At 43.7% G+C, this 16,662-nt stretch overlaps 1 protein-coding gene across 2 annotated transcripts in view; it reads right to left on the minus strand.

Moving 5' to 3' along the window:
* Positions 1–3,540: 3,540 nt before the first annotated feature.
* Positions 3,541–16,662, minus strand: part of NHSL2 (NHS like 2) — a 297,904-nt gene continuing 284,782 nt past the window's right edge. For both annotated transcript variants that reach the window (XM_087813419.1, XM_087813420.1), the window contains 3 exons: positions 13,543–15,861; positions 11,968–12,100; positions 3,541–11,136 (listed from right to left, as the gene is read on the minus strand). In XM_087813419.1, coding sequence (XP_087669545.1) covers positions 10,812–11,136; positions 11,968–12,100; positions 13,543–15,861 — 2,777 coding nt within the window. In that variant the 3' untranslated portion in view covers positions 3,541–10,811. The remainder of the gene's footprint in view (positions 11,137–11,967; positions 12,101–13,542; positions 15,862–16,662) is intronic.

Consider the following 16,662-nt stretch of genomic DNA (forward strand, 5'->3'; position numbering starts at 1 on the left):
GGCTTCTGCATTGCTGCCCTTTTCTCCTGCCTGAGCCTGTTTCTATCCCTTTTCTCCCACAGGTGTTGATCCCTAGGACATTCCTTAAGAAACACCTTGCACACTAAACTTCATCCCAGAGTCTGCTTCCTGGGAACCCAACCTGCAACAATACATTGAGTTCACAGACTCAAATGCTTTCAGGGGCGTGGCAGGTATATAAATGAATGAAGCTGGTTGGGTTTAACATAGCAGGGAGTGGTGGAGAACAAGATGAATTGCAAAGGTTGTACCCCATCTAAAATTTTAAAAACTGTAAAACAACACTGTGTACAACGGGCAATGTGTGTAAACTCAGTTCAGCCCATAGGCCTCCTGTTTATGACTTGTGCTTTAAAGGTGTACTCTCTCTTTTGTTAATTAATATACTTGCCCCTGCCTTTGATAAGTCTTTTGAGTTTGGTCACTGTAGGTTAGACCTTAAAAGCTTCCCCAATTTGCCTGGCCAGTGTGGCTCAGTGGTTGAGCAGGGACCCATGCACCAAGAGGTCAGTGGTTTAATTCCTGGTCAGGGCACATGCCCAAGTTGCAGGCTTGATCCCTTGTGAGGGGAGTGCAGGGAGCAGCCTATCGATGTTCCTCTCTCATAGATGTTTCTATCTTTCTATTCCTCTCCCTTCCTCTCTCTCTAAAAAATCAACTAAAAAGAAAAAAACAAAGCTTCCCTAAGTCATGGGGTGGTGTCACAAGGAGGCTCTGACCCTGCCGGGGTGCACACTAGACCTTGAACTGCAGAGTCTCACAGAGGTACTGCTTGCATAAAGCCGACCTTGAGCGAGCCTCCTTCTCTGACATTTATCTTAAATCATAACACATGCTATTATCTGAGAACAGCTCTGGCCTCTCTCCCCTCCTCTGTAGGCTTTCTAGGTTGTTACCAGCTCTGCTGTGTCTTTTTGAAGAGCATCCTGGTGGTGTATGGGGACATGAGCTAGCACAGGGTCCAGGGAGACAAGGATGCTGGCTGCAAGGTCTTAGAGGTCTGGGCCAGTTGAGAACAAAAAACAAATCTCCTTTTGGATGGGAGTTGACCCTTGAATATAAGGGTCACCACCTGAATGGTGGGACCATACCCTTTTTGAGGGATTGAAGTGATCTGGGTCACATCTGGTCTGCGTTTTTTGCTCCCAGCCCCATCTCACACTGGACTGCCCTGCTGGGTGGCTTCATTGAGCCAGAGAACAAAGGGGGAGTGCAGCACAGTTGCTAAGGCAACCTCCTCCCTTCAAGAGCCTGGCAACTGCTGCCCACTTCACCAGGACCTTGCTTTATCTGGGGCCCCTTGTTGCCTCCATGAGCACTTGAACTCGAATCCTCAAGAGGAAGTCCTTGAACATGGATTACCTGCCTGTATGGCTGAGGTTCCTAGTTCAGTGTGCCACATTTCTGCAAAACACTGTGTCCCGCATACTGTTTGGGGCTCTCAGGGGTTTATGAGAATCAGATTCCATGTGTGTGGGCCCCATACTTGTGTGGTTGGTAAAACACACTCACGAGAGCTGGGCTTAGTGTCTGAATAAAGGCATCATTGCTACTATGAAAACCAGAGGGTGAAACAGAAAATTATTTTAACAGAAGTTGTTTATTTTAAGAAGACACAAACAGCTCTAGCTATATAAAGAACACAATTCAATTGCTGGTAGCAAGCCAGTAAGGAACGGTTTTGTTTAAAAAAAGAAAAAAAGAAAGACTAGAAAAACCCTTTGTAATATCACCCCACAGAGGGCTCCCTTCCATTTTGTGTTGGAATTCTAGAAAGACTGGGGTTCCAATCTTTATTAGTTTCTGTTGCTTCTTGAAATTTTTATCCATGGACACTTTCTCATCACTAAGGGGATTGCCTTATTTCTGCCTTCCAGTTTAGGATACTGGTCTGTAAATTCCACTCTCCCTTATTTTTCTTTAGTGCATTGTTGGCACTAAATAAGCATTGAACCATAAATGCTAACTTCACAAAAGTCCATCTCTTGACTATGCACAGTAGGACTAGCCAATCCTCCTTCCTCACTTTGTTTTTGGTAAGTGTGGTACTTTTGTTGTCTTAGACTCCAAGGTACAAGCCTGGTACCCTTCCTAAGTCTGTAAATCCTAAACAAAAGGCAGAAAGAAGCTGTTTCATGGGTGCTTTCAAACCAGGAAATCCTGAAAGTAACTTGTGTCTATGACTTTTTAAAATTTAGATTTCAGTAAGTGGGTAGATCCCTGGGCTCAAATGACAGAAAGCAAGCTAAGGGTCCTAAGAAGCAATCTGTTTAGATAGGAAAACCTGCAGCTTGAGAGGTATGTCTGAGTGGCTGAGTCCTTAATGAATTACAATCATAGCTCTCTGAATGTTGGCCTGTCCAGAACTGACACAGAGGATTTTCTTCAAATGGCTTCTTGGGAGAGACCAGCACAAATCAGTGGAAAAGAAAACAAGAAAAGGGAAATGCCTCAGGAGTCCCCACAATCCCCTTCTCCTTCACCAGCCCCATCAGACCTGGACCTGGACCAGAGAACTGCTGTGAGCACTGAATGGGATGTGTGTGTGTGTGTGTGTGTGTGTGTGTGTGTGTGTGTAAGAGATATACATTAGGGCATGGGACCTTCACAGTCCGGGTGGAGAAACCACATTTGCACACATAGGCACACACCTTCTCATTCACTCGTATCTCCCCATGTTTATATGAGCAAAAATGAAAATGTGACTCTGAGATTTAGGCCTCTGAATAACAGAATTAGAGATAGAGATGGAGCAAGATGGAGAGAGATGTGAAGAAGCTTTAAGGAATCCTTTTAAAGGTACAGGAAACAGGAGGTGGTAGTGTGTTGAATGCCTGCTGGTTGTGGTGCTTCCAAGGGCATCCCAAGGAGTTCACCTCTGGGGGCTGAGGCCCAGAAAGCAGGGGGTTTGAGCAGGAAAAACTGGAAGCACAGAATACCTTCTGTAACTCACGGATTTTCTTGCTGGGGCTGAGTCTAGAACAGGGCCAAATTACATTAGAAAATGGGCATGTGTACATTCTGGGTTTTAAAACCAGTCATTGGAACCTAGAGAGCTGGTGATTTCCTTAGGAAATTGTAGACTGGACTGGAATCTCATGGCCCTCTCATGGCCTGGGCCACCATACTCTCCAGAGACCGCCCTAAACTCATGATGGCAGTATGAGGCAGGGCGGGACTGATGAACCACAGTTTGGGGTTAATAATGGGACAAAAGAAATAAGAAATCTCAGAAATCCATTCTTCCCTGCCAGCTTACCCCCAAACTGGAGGAAGCAGAGGCACATTGGATAATCAGGATAGGAGGACTGGAGAAAACAATGAGGGTTCCTACACTTAGGTAGTCAGTGAGAATGAGAGATAGATAGATAGATGATAGATAGATGATAGATAGATAGATGATAGATGATAGATAGATAGATAGATAGATAGATAGATAGATAGATAGATGATAGATAGATAGATGATAGATGATAGATAGATAGATAGATAGATAGATAGATAGATAGATGATAGATAGATGATAGATAGATAGATAGATAGATAGATAGATAGATAGATAGATAGCTATAAAGGGCACCCTATTGAAGAGTAACGGTTGGCATATGTAGCTCCTCTCCACCCACCACTATGTAGAATTGTGAGCCATAATATCCAGTACACAAGCCAGTGGGTCACAGAAGATAGTCTGGACCAGGGCTCAGCAAACTATGACAAGTGGGCCAAATCCAGCCTGTATGGCCCAAGAGCTAATAACAGTATTTACGTTTTTAAGGTGTAAAAAGGTGACCCTTCGAAGGGTCAAACAACAAAAAAGACCTTGTTACTGAGGCCATATGTGGCTCACAAAGCTTAAAATAGTTACTATCTGGTCCTTTACAGAAAATTATGTCAACCCCTGGTCTAGATGATGGGAAAAATATCACCACCCTCTGAGCATCCCTGGAAAGGGAAACCAGAAAATGTCCAGGAGAAAAAAGGGAACAATGGAAATGACTGGAAATACCACTGCATATGACTAAGATAGCCCTAAAGGGCCACTGCCTGCAACTCCACAGAATAATGAGGTATGCATGAACAATGCATAGCTAAGGAGAGAGTCACACTAATGAACATTAGACAAAGAATGTTCTGGAAAAGAGACTGCATGCAGAACTCAGTATTGATTAGGGAATTCTGTTATTGTTTGGTAAGATGGAGACAGAGTTTGAGCCCAGGGATTGACAAAATATCAAGTTAGGTAAAGTTTCTAAAACACAATTAAGTATCTCATGAGCATCTAACAGTCTGAAAATCTCATAAAATTTAAGAAGGGAAGGATAAAGTAGATTCTAGGAAAGCCTATATTGGCTTTCCCTACTTTAAGTAAACACTAGTTACAAAAGTTCACATTAAAAAAAAGTAGAGGCTTTTAGGAGACATTGACAAGAAGATTCTTCATTTTTCAAAAGAAATCACCAAAAGATTCCCTTACATAGGAAGCTTCTCTCCTAAAATATGGAATTTTATCCAAAAAAAATCATTTTTCAAATGACTTTTAAGGAAAACGTCCGTCGTACAAAGTAGAGCACATATACTGAATTTGGAAGGAAATGACTATTTCTAAATTGAAAATCAGATTTGTCTTTGGATTCATGAACTAAAGAACTTGACCATTTTTCATTAAAGCATGTATATTATTTTACTGAAATATTTGGGAAATTCATGTGTCATAAAAGTAGAAGCCAGCTGTGGGTCTTCTATAAATGTTGTACTTTAAGTGAGAAAACATTGGACCCAGAGGCAGGAGGCCCGAGACTGAGGCCAGGCCTTGCCATCGTGTGACCTTGTGTAAGTTATCTAACTTTTCTGGGCCTCGGTTCTTCATCTGTAAAATGAGAAGTTGGTTCCTTTCAGCTCTAATATTCCGTGACTACAGATAAATATAGAAATAAGATAAATACAACAGTCTAGAAATAAGAAATATTCCCCAAAGTACCTTTTGGAGTCAGTAGAAAAGTAGCAATGAAATATAATAAAAAGAATAACATTTTAACTACTAGCCAGAGTAAATATATCTCATTTAAAAATTAATGAAAAGATTTGCAACTTAAAATTGATCAGGAGAAATAAGAACATACATATTGATAATTCTTCACCATCATACATATGGAGGAGAAAATGAGTTTGGGGTGACTTGTACAATGAGCACGATGCTGTGTGTGCATGCATAACATTTTATAAAATTGGACATTAAAAAAGGTCAACACCATCTAAGGAATAAATTTCTATAAAGTTTGGCATTAAAGAGAGGCTGAAAGGGGTTAACTGGTTGTTCCAGCTGGTATTTTGTTTGAGGATTTGCTGATACCAAATTCTGCTATTTAGGCAAAATCTTAAAATCAAAAATACTACTTCCAGAGCCCTTCTAGAGAAAAACCGCCATGGTGAAGACAGGTATTTAAGGATTGGAAATACCAAACAAACATAACATCTTTTCCTTTTTCCTATTTGTGAATTACAAAAGGTTTAAATAAAAACAGGCCAGATATGCTGACTAAGTTAAATCAAAGATTTTGCAGGTTGAGCAAGTAGTTGATTCGATCTGATAATTTCTTAACACCAAGCAACATACACCTGACCAACATGACAATATAGATCACTTAGCCAGAGACTGATCAGAAATGATGGGAAGGTTGGATTCATTTGGAAAGTCATGGCTATAGTGATTCAGGGGCTTGAAGAAGTACACACACACACACACACACACACACACACACACACACACACACACACACACACACACACATTCCAGGGCTGCTGCTCCTGCTGCTGCTGCTTGTGGTGGTCCTTGGACCATGCTTTGAGAGCCACTGGTTTAAATTTGGGGCTTTACTGAACAAAGCATATACCTATTTCAGACAACCCATTACTTATGCAAATTCTTTTTTGCTAAACATATTAAAAGTGTCTCAAATGTGTGTCTGTAACCATTTACTACTATATTCCTCTATAATTCTGTTTCCAAGTATTCTAAAACTGTTTATTTAATGTCATTGTTTAAATGTTTATAATTTTTGCTGCCTTTTGACAAAAGCAGCTCTTTGTACCTGTTTCCCTCTCTCTTGTCCTTTAAAATCCCTAATCACTTATAGCTGAAATAGACTCAAAGGCTTTGGAGGGACTGAGTGCTGTGGGATAGATCTGGTCTCATTCTCACACCAAGCTGAAGTGATAGCACAAAACATAGATGGCAGGGAGAAGAGGCTTGCATTCGTTCAAGTTGTACCTCCAATAAGTTTAATAATCATCACTAATACTGACTGGATGACTGACATTGATCGGACAATATTGGACAGTTTCACCTTTCACAAACAGGACACATCTTCACAAACTCTTTAAATCCTTTTTTTTTTTTTTTTTTACTCAAATGAGAAATAGTATTAATTTCATTTGTGAAAACATGTTCATGTACAATATGAATTATCTAGGCCTTTTCAGTGGCGTTTGGTAGGATTTCTGAGAGTCCCTTGGTAGGAGCCACATTACACAGCACTGAGTATTAGGAGGATTGACTCAACCACCAGGAATTTACTAAAATAATTCCAGGAGGTTAAAGTATTTTCTGTATTCTGGAGTTAGCTGTCAGAGAATTTGGCCTTTTGATGCTTAAAAACCCCCACTTCTGCAACTAGTTGATGCCTAAAATTCTACAGTAGAATTTCATTCCTTTGGCATAAGGCTTTTCCCCTGTTAAACTATAAACAACCTTCAAAAGAGGTAGCATTAAGCCTTATAATCTCAAAGTAAAGGAATTTATCCCTTTCCTGAGAGCATGCTTTTCTTAACTAGGAAGAGGACAAACTAGGAGGCACTCAGAGGAGCTGGTGCTGGGAAGCAAGGTCTGAGGATAATGGAGCAGAAAGAGACCAAGGATCCCAATGACAGACCTCCAACTCATTCACCATTTTGCTGATGGGCTATCCTGTTGGCATCCCTTACTAAAATGGGCCCTAACTTGCCACTTGGAGCAGGTTACTTAGAAAGCAACCATGTTTTCTTATAAGAATTAAGACTATTTTATATATAAGCATACAAAGGTTTACAGTAGTGGAAAAACAGATAGCAATAAAAACATCTGGTGCAACAACACGTAGGGAGCTACCCCCCAAATCAGAAGAACCATGCTTGTTCATAGGAAGAAGATAAACTGATATTACTTTATGGAGTGCAAATCACAGGACCAGGATGAGGGTAAGACACTTGCACAGCCCTGAGAGTGGGCACCTACTTAAATTCTGCACCCCAGGCACCTCATTCACCCCACTCTAGTCCTGGCCCTGGCAAATAATATTAAAGTGAAAGCTCACCACTGTGTTACAGACTTGGTGATAATGAAAGGCTGCACTGGTGAGGAAAAGAGCACTGGCCATGAACTCGTTTTTTTAGGGAATAGTTTGTTTATGACCAAGAGGGCAGGTGCATGGACAGATCTGCTCAGACTGATAGGTATAGTAGGATTGCAATCCAATCCGTGTTGTCTAGAGAGTTACAATGGATGTCTGGTAAAATGCTTGTAGAATCTCCTCTGTCTTTGCACATTCAAGGTGATGTCTCCAGATCAACTGGTTGATTTGTGGTCATTAAGCTAACATGAATTAATTTGCTGCCTTGCTCTTGCCTCCTTAAAGGGTGAGCTGTCAGCTAAGGAAGCACTTCACAGGAGTTGTGACTAAGGGACAAGTTGGGGCCAGGTGGAAGTCCCAGGAGAGAGACTGAGGCAGGCAAAGGAGAGAAGACACCAGCAAAGCTTCCTGTTATGCTGAGAATGACTTGCTCTCTCTCCTCAACATCTGTATCACAAATATGTAATGAATACCCATCAAGTGCAAAGCACTCTTAGTTACCAACCAACCTCTCCTGGGGATGACTTCCTGCACTCCTGACTGGACTGAAATCAGTCTGGCAGAGCCACCTGCTGCTATTGGTTGGAATCAGAGGAAACAAAGGGACAAAAACAACTTGAATTGGAAGCTGACCTCCTGGGGCCAACTACATTTCACTTGCGCCTCTTCTGTATTCTGCCTTCAAAAATTATTATTATTCACACTAGTAATAGTGACAGTAGTAGGTTCCCTGAAAGCCTTTCTGGAGGGGCTTTCAGCCACTCTTCTCCAGTCTCAGCAGAGTAGGTGCGGAAGGCAGCAAATACTGTGGTTTGTGCCTGGGTGGGAGAGAGAGTTGGTGTTACAATAATCAAGAGGAGGAGAGAGGTTGAGTGTTAGGAGTAGGAAAGTTGTTTAATGTTTTGTTCATCGATGATTGGTAGAAATAGTACAGTTTGGTTGTTTGTTTGGAACTAGGTCCACTTGTTGCAAAACATTAAATGAATATTTCCAGTCCTCAATGTTACCTCTGACCATACAATCTCTGTCCCAAATCCTCTTGTGCTAATGGGAACACCACTGGACATTTGAGGGCCATAGTGGTGACGTAGAAGATGTTCTAAGAAATCCAAGTATACAGAGTATGGTAGAAGAAAGTAAGACCCAAGGTAATTGAAAAACATAAAGGTGTCCAAGCACTTAACTTAGAATCTTTTGGGGAAATCACCAGAGGTAGCAAGATGAGAGGAGAGGCAAAACCCACTAGAAGCAGCAAACAAGAAGCTTCCAGAAAAATCAGCAGAAGTAACAAGTCCTATACAGTGTGAGTCTCATACTTGGTTTTAGAGTTCAGCTATTTATAGTGGTTCCTAAGAAGGCCCTGGCTGCCCTTTACCTTTGTTAGGCAAAAGCACAAACTCTCCTTCATGTCCCTACAGAGCAAGATATTTGCGTCTTTTGGAATTCTGAGTCTGGGACAGACAAGTGTGGTATTCACATATAAATTAAGGCCAGGAATGAATCTATTTTATCTCAGATAAAACCCCTGAAATTTGGTCAGGTCCTTTGAATCAAATAGTTTGAATACTTTCCAAAGCAGCTGGGATTTTGCTGTTTATTATTTTAAATGGCTTTGGTCTAAATCAGGGGGAAGTCCTGATTGCAAGGGAGTGGATGGGTCTGGTCTGTACTCAGAAGTCTAGAATTCAGAACTGTACCAACCAAGGTCCTAGGCCCAGGGCTTCTGGGTAAGGGGCTGAAGTCTTCTCAGCACTCAGTGTGGTTTTTCAGCTGCTCTGTCCCCTGGAGTGTGGGCAGTTGTTCTAAGAGCTTGCTTCTCATTGGTGAGCAACACGACCTATCAAAATCAAGATCTGCTTGTCTCTGGGATAGTTTCTGCATCCTCCAGGAGGTTGACCAATGAATCTGTTAGGTAGAGGGGGGTGAAGGAGGAAGGAGTCAGGGAACCCTCTTTGTGAAGCAGGCTACTATTTCATTTGACTTCTTTTCCCCTTTTTGGACAGTGGACAATTACCTCTCCATTATTGGTCAGCTAATTTTCTTTGTTCAATGCTTTGTCTGTTTTTTCCTCAACCTCCCAGAAATCAGATGTATGAATATCAAATGAATCACTGCTTTGGCTTTGCTTAGAAAACTGAACTGTCAAGGACAAACAGTGCCTATAAGCTTTGGGGTGAGGTGGGGGGGTCACAATGATTGTCTGGGGTTCCATCAGCATCCCATTTATCCAGTTCTTACCCTCTGTCCCCACATGGTTAACTGAAAGTTGGTCAAACAGCAGAATCCAAATGGCAAAAAGTAGGCTAAATTGTGTTATGGGCAACAGCAACTTGCAAGGCTGCCTTTTAGATTCTGGATATATCCTCTTAGTCTATATTTTCTCAGTTCTGGACCATAGTAAGACTTTCTTTAAACAAAACAAACCAACTGCAAATCACAATCTGAACTGAATGGTGGTGGGCAGGTTACATTTACTTTCTCTTGAGCCTTTGATGATACTGTTCGTTCAGCTAATTCGTGTAATGAATGTTATATGCCAGTGAATTGAAAGTTCTTCGAATGCAGCATAAGCTGGGCACAGATCCTAGCTATTATTGTTGACAAACACTAGAAGGATCTGAAGGCATGGTTGTGAGTTACCTCTGATAGATCAGAGTGGACAAATGGCTGCCTTGTTTGTTGGCTGAACTTGGTTCATCCAAAGTAACCAGGTCCTGACCTTTTCTAGCTAAGGGTTGGGGTGAAGGGTCTGTATGTTATTGAAACTCATCACCCTGATCACCTTGTAGACAATCAAACTGAAAAAGGCATGAAGTTCAGGACAGAGTAATATTCATATTTTGCACAAAAGCCATCCAATCAACTCATGCCCAAGTAAATGCACACCTGCAAACCTCTAGTGGGAGAGAGTTAAACTGTGGTTGAAGAGGCATCAGAGTCTTTCTGTCTCTCCACACAAGTTATCAAGGCCTTGCCAGGAAAGTGAATAATCAGCAATGGCTCCCTATGTTCTCAGGTTTGACAGCTCCCAACCTGCTCTCATACTGTGCCCCTCAGTGTCAGGAGCCAGGGATGGAGCAACCAGTCATTGAAAAGATGGCATGTGTACCCTTGCATCTGAGAATTTCTTCTTAGTGTACACCACTGGTAGAAAATAAGGAGAAAATCTGTAGTCAGTAATGGCAAGATTTTAAGTATGAAAATGTAAAATGTTTGAGCATGATTAAAGTGCCTGATGATTTTAGTTCTAGATAAAGTGGTTTCTCTCCTGTTGTCCAGAGTGTGAGTTAAAGTAGAAGAAATGTGGGCTCTTTTGTTATTTCCATGGTTTCTTTTTAAAACCCTTTTTCTTCCCTCCTTTCTACTCAAGTTTAGTAACCGAACCCTACTTGCTTAACCCAGGGCTTAGGTACTAGGGCTATCGGTGGTGTCATAGTCTTTTGAAAACTGTGCGATAATTCTCCGAGCCAGTGGGTTAGTGGTCTTCAGCAGTTCGGCTGCTGAGGGACGGGACCTTGGAGTTGCCTTACTTCCCTTCTTCTGTAGCAAGGCCTTGAAATCATCGTTTCTGCCAGCATCTAAGCTGGCACTGCTGCTTGACCCTGCAGAGGTAGCCGACTCACTAATTGGAGAATCAGCTGTATTCCTTATTGGTGAGTGGGAGCTTGGTCTGCTACCTCCAGCAAAGGCCTCACCGGGCTCCTTCCAGCCAAGCAGCTTTCTTTTGGACCTAAATAAGAGAAGGTTGGCTTTGAGTGAGTTTGTGTGGCGGACATTTCCTAATGCTTCATATAACTTCAGAAATGCCAGTGACATGATCTGGGACTTTCTACACAGCAGTCTTGCAAGCAGTCACACTCACCATCTTTCTCTCTCACCACTAAGTCCTTGGGCTCCCTTGTCTGACCCCCTCTCCCTACACTTTTTTCAATTCCTGAAGCTGGAGTCATTGGCCTGTGCCTGCAGGCTGAGTCCTGCCCAGGTTCTGAGACTCAAGAAGAATTTAAGGAGTCAAGGCTAGTAGCTCAGTGACTCTGAATCATTACAGCCTGGGAGCTGATCCTGTTCTGAACTGGTGCTCTTGCTCCAATAATTAGGTTCTATCCAGTTTCCTCCTCACAGAGCCCCTGCTTTGTGCCCCTGTTCAATAACTGAGTCCCCATCTGTTCCCCCTTGCCGAAGCTCCTGCTCTGAAACTCTGCCTGGTGCCCCACTTCACTTCTTGATAAGATTTTTGGTACAAGGAATTCTGTGAAGGGTTAAATGTCTAACTGTAGATAAAGCTGTGAGAGAGCAGATGGAGCCACAATAGGCCTTGTGGTTGCTAAGAGACGAGGGGCCTCTCACTTGGCACCTGGTCCTCCCTTTCCCACCCCTCCTCCACTTCACCCAAAGATGTCAGTGAATTGGCGATGTGAGGCCCTGTACTGCTTTCTCATATGTGGGTATCTGGACTTAAGTCTCTAGTTTCAATTTTAATGGCTACTTAGAGGTAGCAGTTTGTCTTTTGGTATTAAAAGGGAAGGCGATTACAATAGGAATTAAGGAAATTGGTCCAGACCTGTGTATCACAGTAAATAAATCTTCGGTTGTGCGTGAAGTCACAAACACGTCATCATCATCTTCTGCAATCCATTCAGCTGTTTTATCACTGATAACACTTTTTTCTTCAGTGCTTGGTTCCATAGTACTCCCTAGGTATAAGAACCAGAAGGAATTACTTTGACCACAATAGTGAGGACAAAGCACATTCTCATCTGTATTTTATTTGATGCTCAAAACAACTTGAGAAGAGCAGCAGGGCAGAGACTCTTAATGTCTCCATTTTGCAAAGGAACATGATGTTCAGGAGGTTAGTGATTTGGCGAAGGTGGACTCAGTGTTAAAGATCAGCCTGGGTCCCTGTTCTCTCATGCCTCTTCCCTTACAACACGTTTCTTGAGCACTCTCTTATTTTAAACGTGTCATTTTAAAGATCAAGGAGAGCAATTAAAACAATGACTCAATCAGTGGGTGGGAGAGGGACCTGTCTGAATCTCAGAAGGAGCTTGAGGAGTTTGAGGAAGAATATTCTAAAATTACTTGTAGCTTTGATTTGTTTGCATGTTTTAATCACAATGATTTAATTTATGTTGAAAGTCCAAATCAGCTTAAGGAAGGCCAAAAGATTTTGATGTTTGGTGTTAAGAGTTCAAAAAAGAATGAGAAACATGGATGAACCTGAAGGACATTATGCTAAGTGAAATAAGCCAGTCACAGAAGGGCAAATACTACATGACTCCACTTATGTGAGGTCCCTAGAATAATCAAATTCAGAGACAGAAAGAAAATGGTGGTTGCCAGGGGCTGGAGGGAGGGAGCAATGGGGAGTTTTTGTTTAATGGGTGTAGACTTCAGTTTTGCAAGATGAAAAGAGTTCAGGAGATGGATGGTAGTGATGGTTGCTCAACATTGTCAATATACTTAACACCACTGAACTGTACACTTAAAAACAGTTAAGGTGGTAAATTTTATGTATATTTTACCACAATGAAAACAAAAAGAGGGACGAAAACAGGGGGAAACAAGGATGAGAGATATCATCTAGCCTAGTCTTATTGTTCCAGAAAGAGCTAACCATTCATGAAAGTGAGCTCCCTTTCCTCTCGAAAGCACCAAGAAAGTCTGGTAACATATTCCATTGCTTTAGAAGCCTGCAAGTACTACCATGGCACTAAACTCAGCCTGGGAGGATACCGAACCCCATGCATGAAACTAAATTCAGTGTGGTTAGTGAAAAGTACTGTACAGTAAGGTAGAGAGAGAGTTCCTAGGGCAGGGGATGCATGCCTGACTAGGTAGATGGGCTCCTAAGGTCCTAAGGTGCTAAGACCTAGTTTAATTTCATTACCTCAGCACTGGGGGTTCCAGGGTAGATTGGCTCAAACTGAGCTTTGGAGATCCACCCCTGGGTCAGTTCTGATCCCAAGGGCAGTGGAGGCCTATTTAGAGTAACCCAAACCATCAAGAGGTGCACCTACTAACTTGGTCATCCCAGGGTCTGGGTCATGGGGCATTGGCTCCTGTCTCTGACACTCCATTTTCATCCTTATCTCTCCTGGGATTGAAAGGAAAAGCCAGTAGATAGTTTACTAACCCAGAGGGCTTGCCTCCCTTTCATCGTTGGCCTGTGGCGTGGAACTCATCCTTGTACCAGGTGATTGCAGGTGGTCGCCGGTGGGGTGACACTTGGCACCTTCCTCCAGGGTGATGATTGGGCTTACAGTCAGTCTTGGTTCAGTCACGTACACCTCCATTTGAGCTGTGGGTGAGGTGAGAGGCAGGTACAACACGCTGGGCTTTTTTGGTACAGGAGGTGGAATCTTGCCTTTCTTCTTCTCAGCCTGTTCCTGGCTCTGGAGGCTAATTCTTTCAGGCAGGGCTCTCACCTTGGGACCCTCATCCTCTGTACTTCCTTGGGGAGGCTGCTGTGTTCCTGAGCAGAAAGTACCAGAGGAACTGGCAAAAGGTGTGAAAACAAGAGATGAGGGTGCTGTTGACTCTGCTGGGCTTTTGGCCTCAGGGAAGCTAGAGGACTTTGGTTTCCGCACCACTGTGTAAATGTCTGGAGGGAGTGGCCTCATGTGTTGAATTGAGCTCTTAAGGGTCATAGCCATAGTAGGTGAAGTTAGTGGGTACTCCTCGGGCACAGATGGTGGCTTGTGGACCAAGCTTGGAGGCCTTCGGGCCACTGGGGGTTTCTCAGCTATGGGAGGTTTCATTTTTCTCTCTGGCAAGGTGAAGACCTCTCCTCCCGACTCCTCAGCACATTCAGGGCTCTCGATGTCATCTTCTGGCTCAGACTTGCTTACTGACCTCAGGCGAACAGAACGTAGATCAGACTGAGTAACCATGGGCATGATTGGCTGGTTTGGGCTAGTTTTCTGGACCAACTTAGCCCCAAAATTTGTGTCTGAGTGATGCCGGCTCACCTTGGTTTTGCTTCGGATGGAGATACTCATCCCAGACAGATCCAAGTAGGTAGAAGAGGTCAATGGTAGGTCAAATGATAGTCGTGACTTGGAAATTTTCTCCATTGGTGATGTTGGAGGTAGTGAAGACTTCCTCTCAGGTACCACTGGACGTACCCGGACACTGCCACTTGGAGGGGGCAAGTGGCCCAGGGTCAAGGACATGGAGACAGTGGGTGTTGGTGTTTCCGACTGACTGGAGTATCCACTAGAGGGTGACATCAGCCCAGTGGGCCTTCCTGGAGAGGGTACCTCCCTGGCCTCTACTTCAATGGAGAGTTGGGATGGAGTAGTAGCTCTGGAGGTGGAAGGGGAGGCAAGAGACTCTGAGCTGCCCTGAACTTGGGTGCACTCAATGACTGTGGTGCCAGTAGCAGTGCTGGAGCTGGACAAGGACTGGTAGGTATCACCAGACTTCCAGTCAGTAAGATACCAGTGGTGGGAGAATTGTGTACCTTCTGGATCTTTGAAGGTGGGCACAGCTGGGTGACCTTGGGATGAGTGACGTCCTTGGTGTTCCAAGGAGAGGCAAAGGCTCCTGGGCCTCTGGTCCTTGGGTAGTGCTGACCCACCTTCTGGCAAGAGGACTGGCTCATCTTTGACCAGTGAGACACTGCGTGTTGGTGGGGAAGGCTTCTTTTTGGCCTTCTTGAGTGAGATACTCTTGGATCTCTGCCTTCTATGCTGGGCCTCCTGTTGGGAACTAAGGGAGGCAATGTTTTCAACACTGTTACTGCCCTCAGAACTTGTACTGGCATAAGGCAGGGCACAGGCTTCACTGGACTTCTGCTCCTCATCATAGTCCACATCTGTGGTGCCAGAGTCTGTGGGCACGGACAGTGACCGCTCCCGGAACCTGATGGCCCCACCTGAGCCTTTCTCCAGCCTTGAGGTACCACCAGTCAGAAGGCCAATCTTGAAGTGTTGCTCTGATACTTGCCTTTGTTGCATAGGGTGCTCAGAGTAGCCAGCTGACCCACTGCATCCTGCTGGGTTATCACGAGTGACAAAGAGTGTAGCAGCCTCCTTAGGAACCAGAGGTGTCAGTGTGTGCACAGAGACCCATGAATTCCCAGAGGAAGGATTTTTTCCATTTTCATTGACTTGATTGCTCTGACTGGTGGCACTTGGAGTCATATAGGTAAAAGCATTTCCTTTCCAGGAAGCAGAGAATGTAGATTCTGTTGGTCCATTGCAAGAACTGGGGACGCTATACACCATTCCCATGCTTTCCATGTCAGGAGGCTTGGTGCCAGCATGTGCCTGGAGAGGTTCTTCCAGGTCACTAGAAAGATTTCTCAGTCCTGATGAGGTGAGATTTGGGAAACGAGCTTCCTGACCAATTGCAGCTCTTCTTCCATGAACACCTTCTGGAACAGAATGATTGGGCTTGATGTCTGAGCTGGTAGAATGAGCCACCCTGCCTGTGGGGCTGTTGCTGTGACCTGGAGGAGGGAAACACAGAACATTAGTGGTGCAGCTAGGGATTTCCCAGAAGCTCCTGTGACAGCAGCACCAAATTTTTGCCAAGAAGCATTTGCCAACAACTTAGAATTCCTTGGTTCTTCCTTTCCATAGATGACAATGCGGGGGTAGTTGAGTCCTTGCCCATCATGATAGTGTGAGTCACAGGGTGCCCTTGAATTGTCCAGGTGACTGCCAAAGACTTTCCAGCTTTGATTATTCCTTTTGGAGCTGAAGTGGCAGGTTGGACTACGTTGGGTTTTTCCCAGGCTTTCACCCCAGGCTCATGAAGGCATCGCAAGCCTCAGTGTAACCTCTGAGGTTTTTCAACTATAAAGGACAGTACTGTGTGACTTTCAGCTCCAGCAATGAATTTGGAGTATGCCACAGTCTGGTTGCATTTTTGGCACCTGTCACTTTTTAGCTTTGCAACATGAGAGACTTAAGATAACCTATGGACGTGAGGCAACTGTTCAAGTGTTCAAATTCCCAAAGATTTCTCATACACACAATTATTACTGTTCTATTATTATTCCTTCTACTACTATTATAATTTATAATAACAGCCACCATTTGTTGAACACATACTATGTACCAGGCACATGGTAGGCAAATTACATACAATGACTCTAATCTTCATGGCAACTCCGCCAGGTTGGTATCATTATCCCCAATATATAGAAGAAGAAGCTGAGGCTCAGAGAGGTTGTATAACCTGGCCAAGGCCTCACGGTTAGTAAGTGGAGACTCCAGGATTCGCATCCATACCTCTCTGGTCTGTG

This window comes from Miniopterus natalensis, chromosome X, assembly GCF_054644295.1.
Source record: "Miniopterus natalensis isolate mMinNat1 chromosome X, mMinNat1.hap1, whole genome shotgun sequence".
NCBI lineage: Eukaryota > Metazoa > Chordata > Mammalia > Chiroptera > Miniopteridae > Miniopterus > Miniopterus natalensis.